Here is a 3,947-nt window from a genome sequence, read left to right on the forward strand (position 1 = left end):
TATGTGAAAGGTATAGTCTCTTTCCTCAAGAATGTCACGCTTTTATTAGTAAACAAGATAAAGTTTCAACAAAGTATTAAAGCTGGGGGCTATAGAGCATTAAACTCCAAGCACAGGAACCTTGTCTGAGCACTGGGCCTTATAAACTGCACGGATTGCAAACCAGTATGATTGGCTCTGATTGTGCCTTACGTATGGCGTGCTCTCAATCCATGATGGATAAATTGAATTGATTGGTTTAGTGACTATGTAGTGAAATATCCAATTAAATTTGTGCAAGTAAATATCACCATTCCATACTTGTCTAGGGAGAAGGTAGGGAAGAGTTTGCTATGTGGAAAGATTCATGGAATTTTAAAGAATTGCGTATGTGTTGGTCTGCATATAGGAGCAAACAAGAAAATCTACTTGTGAAGTAGAATTTATAGTTTTGAATTTCCAGGATGAAAAAAACAGAAAGAAACTGAAGGAAAAGAAAAAATTGAGACAGAGATCTATTTTCTTTTCGCTTTTCTTCGGGACGAAACATAGCAGAGTGATCAGATGAGACGAGTGACTGACGGCAGTAAAAAAGGGAAAGATTGCCAACTGAAGGGAAAATGTAATCCGCAGTAGCAATGAGGAGAGGCATCCTGAAGAAAGTGATTCCAGATCTGAGTTTTGATGTATAAACAGAAGGTTTTTGGTTGATAATTGATGGTGACAAGAAAAATACTAATGGCAGAAAAAAAATGATACTCATTTTCCTCTTTCATATCTTGAAAAGGTAAGTGTGATAGAGAGGATTATTGGGAAGAAAGAGGGCACCTTGTATTTCAAAATCACAATGAACATTTTTGTGGAAGATTGAGAACTCGTAATAAGTGGGTAATTGAGAATTTTGAATGAGTAGCATGAAATGCATGTATGGAAAGGGGACACAATTTATTTTTGTGCTACTTTATATCATAGAAGTGTTAGTTGTTAAAGGTGGGTTTTTGCTGTCAGCAACCTAAAATTGTCCACTCTCCTTTAGCTTCTGAAGTAAATGTTCAAGGAATAGTAGTGAAAAGAGAAAAAAATGGTTTATTAAATTCTAGGAATGTACCCGTATTTCATCATGCAAAACTTTGATGAAATCTGTATTGGAGGAAAGAACTGGAGTTTCTGGTTGAACGATTTTTTTTAATTTCTTATCCAAATGAAGCTGGTTAGGGTTTAAAAGGCTCCTTGATGACAGTTACTTACATAGCTTAAGAAATGGGAGAAAAAAGGAGGGCTTCTCTGCCTCCCGAAGGTCTTGGTTTGCCTGGTGTATGGAAGGAAAATGTAAAAAGCACCTGCAGGTAGCATACTGTCTGGCTTTGAATGATCAGATGTGAATATGTTTCTTGGGATTTGAGGGAGGTCGGACAAGGAGTAGATGTGGAAGTGCAGAGTGAGTTGGGGAAAGAAGCCTGGCAAGAAGTTGTAATGATTCAGGAAAGAGAATAGAACTGTCTCCTTCCCTATGGGTAGAGGTAGACATTTTAGGAAAAAAGAGAGAGAGAAAAAATGGATAAAATTTTGTTATGATCCCCTAAAACTTGTTATGTAAGATATGTGTTTACTGATAGGAGATTTTGAAAATCAGTATTGCTTTATATTTGGGCACATGATTTCATTGAGACAGTTCTTTGGCAGAGCAGATTAAAACGATGCTCCTGAAATGAAAGTAGAGTCTCCAAAATAATTGGCTCATTTTAAGCAAAATATTATGCTTATAACTTATGTGAAATATAAATTGATGGTCAACAGTGACTGGCACATAATAGCTGTTCAAATATTTGTTGGCTAAGTCAGGGAGTGAATGGTATGCTTTGGCAATTACTGACAGTGTATAAAGGTCTCAGAGAAGCAGAAGACATCCACAGTTCAGAAGCATCTTCTTGAAACCCATCTCAATTCTCTCCTCTTGACAACATGTGTTGCAACTACTATGGCAACTCCTGTGGCTATGGCTCCGGCTATGGCTGTGGCTATGGCTCTGGTTATGGCTGCGGCTATGGCTCCGGCTATGACTGTGGCTATGGAACTGGCTATGGCTGTGGGTATGGCTGTCGGTTTGGCTCCCGTTATGGCTGTGGTTATGGAACTGGCTATGGCTGTGGATACAGCTCTGGCTCTGGCTACTGTGGCTACCAGCCATTTTGCTTTAGAAGATGCTATTCTTCCTGCTAAAACATCACCGGCAGATGACCATTTGCTTCTAAAATGACACGTCTAAAGATAATGCTGATTCAAGGATTCATACTCCAAGATTTCTATATCCAAGAATTATATGCTTGACAGAGTTTTGGGCTTCTAGCCTCACATTTCTTTGAATGAAATCACGGCCATAGGATCCATGGTGTCATCTGACTGTTTTCCAAATGTTATCTTTTTCTCCCTTAATCTCTGATTCTCTGTTGTGACTGCATTAATGATCATAACATCCACAGTTGGGGAAGTCAATCTTTTGCAATAAAAATGGTTCTTTATTTCTAAAAATCTTTGTGTACTTGCTTGTGAATTACTCCTTTCTTGGGGTGTTTTGGTATCTCTTGAAAATTGGGCTAACAGTATGTTGGCTGAACCTTAGGTATTTCCTTGATACACTGCAATTATTTCCTCTTATACTTGCATCATAAATAATGTTTTCTCTACCTGCTTCTCATATCCCACATGCTCAGGTTCTCACATGCCCAAGCACAAATCACAGATTATTTCAGAACTGTGCTTTGGAAATGGCACTGAGTGTCTAGAATGGAGCTGGAGGGGGAAAGGGAGGGAAAGTGACACCTATTCAGGATGTTATGACAAGAGTCTCAGGGAGGAGATATAGCCTGAGTGCTTAAAGAAGTAATGTAATCTCAGCACTTTGGGAGGCCGAGGTGAGTGGATCACCTGAGGTCAGGAGTTCGAGACCAGCCTGGTCAACATTGTGAAACCCTGTCACCACTAAAAATACAAATATTAGCTGGGCTTGGTGGCGCATGCCTGTAATACCAGCTACTCAGGAGGTGGAGATGGGAGAATTCCTTGAACCCTCAGGAGGCAGAGGTTGCAGTGAGCCGAGATTGCGCCACTGCACTCCAGTTTGGGTGATACAGTGAGACTCCATCTCAAAAAAAAAAAAAAAAAAAAAAAAAAAAAAAAAAAAAAAGTAAAAAAAAAGTAATGCAATAGAAGAGATCACTTCCAGGATTGTTGAAAATTTTGAGTCAGGCTCAAGTGTTAGGCATGAGGAATAAAAACCTGAAAAAGGGTAAGTTAGAAGAAAAAGTATACTATCAAATTTATCTACATCTGACAAAAGCACAAATATATTTGTTTGCTTATAAGGAGGTTGAGAAATGTGATTTAATTCACTTAACAAATAGTTTTGCATAGACACCATCCTAGACACGGAAGACACAGAAGAAAAATTATTATAAGCAAATGTCCTGCTCTCAGAGTGTTTATAGTCTAACAGATGAAGATTTTAAAAAGCAAAAATAGGCTGGGTGCAGTGGCTCACGCCTGTTAATCCCTGCACCTGGGTAGGCTGAGGTGGGCGGATCACTTGAGTGCAGGAGTTCGAGACCAGCCTGGCCAAGATGGCGAAACCCTGTCTCCACTAAGAACACAAAAATTAGCCAGGCATGGTGATGGGTGCCTGTAATCCCAGCTACTCGGGAGGCTGAGGCACGAGAATCGCTTGAACATGGGAGACAGAAGTTGCAGTGAGCTAAGATCGCATCATTGTACTGCAGCCTAGGCAACGAGAGCAAAACTCCGAGAAAAAAAAAAAGAGGTAATAAAAAAAGCAAAAATGAATTATGATAAATTCAGACAGATAATTGCTATAGAGAGAATAAAGCAGCTTAATGGAGAGGAGATTAATGTTTGAAGTACTGGAGAGACAGCTCAGGGAAATATTTTGAGATTGTGACATTTGAGCTCATAAT

General features: G+C 39.3%; 1 protein-coding gene across 1 annotated transcript; it reads left to right on the forward strand.

Annotated features, from left to right (window-relative positions):
* The first annotated feature begins 1,893 nt into the window (after positions 1-1,893).
* On the forward strand, positions 1,894-2,508 carry LOC103217287 (keratin-associated protein 21-1). The gene has a single exon (XM_037990869.2). The coding sequence runs from the start codon at positions 1,942-1,944 to the stop codon at positions 2,197-2,199; it is 258 nt and encodes an 85-aa protein (XP_037846797.1). The 5' UTR covers positions 1,894-1,941; the 3' UTR covers positions 2,200-2,508.
* The last annotated feature ends 1,439 nt before the right edge of the window (positions 2,509-3,947 follow it).

Source organism: Chlorocebus sabaeus, chromosome 2 (genome assembly GCF_047675955.1).
Source record: "Chlorocebus sabaeus isolate Y175 chromosome 2, mChlSab1.0.hap1, whole genome shotgun sequence".
Lineage (NCBI taxonomy): Eukaryota > Metazoa > Chordata > Mammalia > Primates > Cercopithecidae > Chlorocebus > Chlorocebus sabaeus.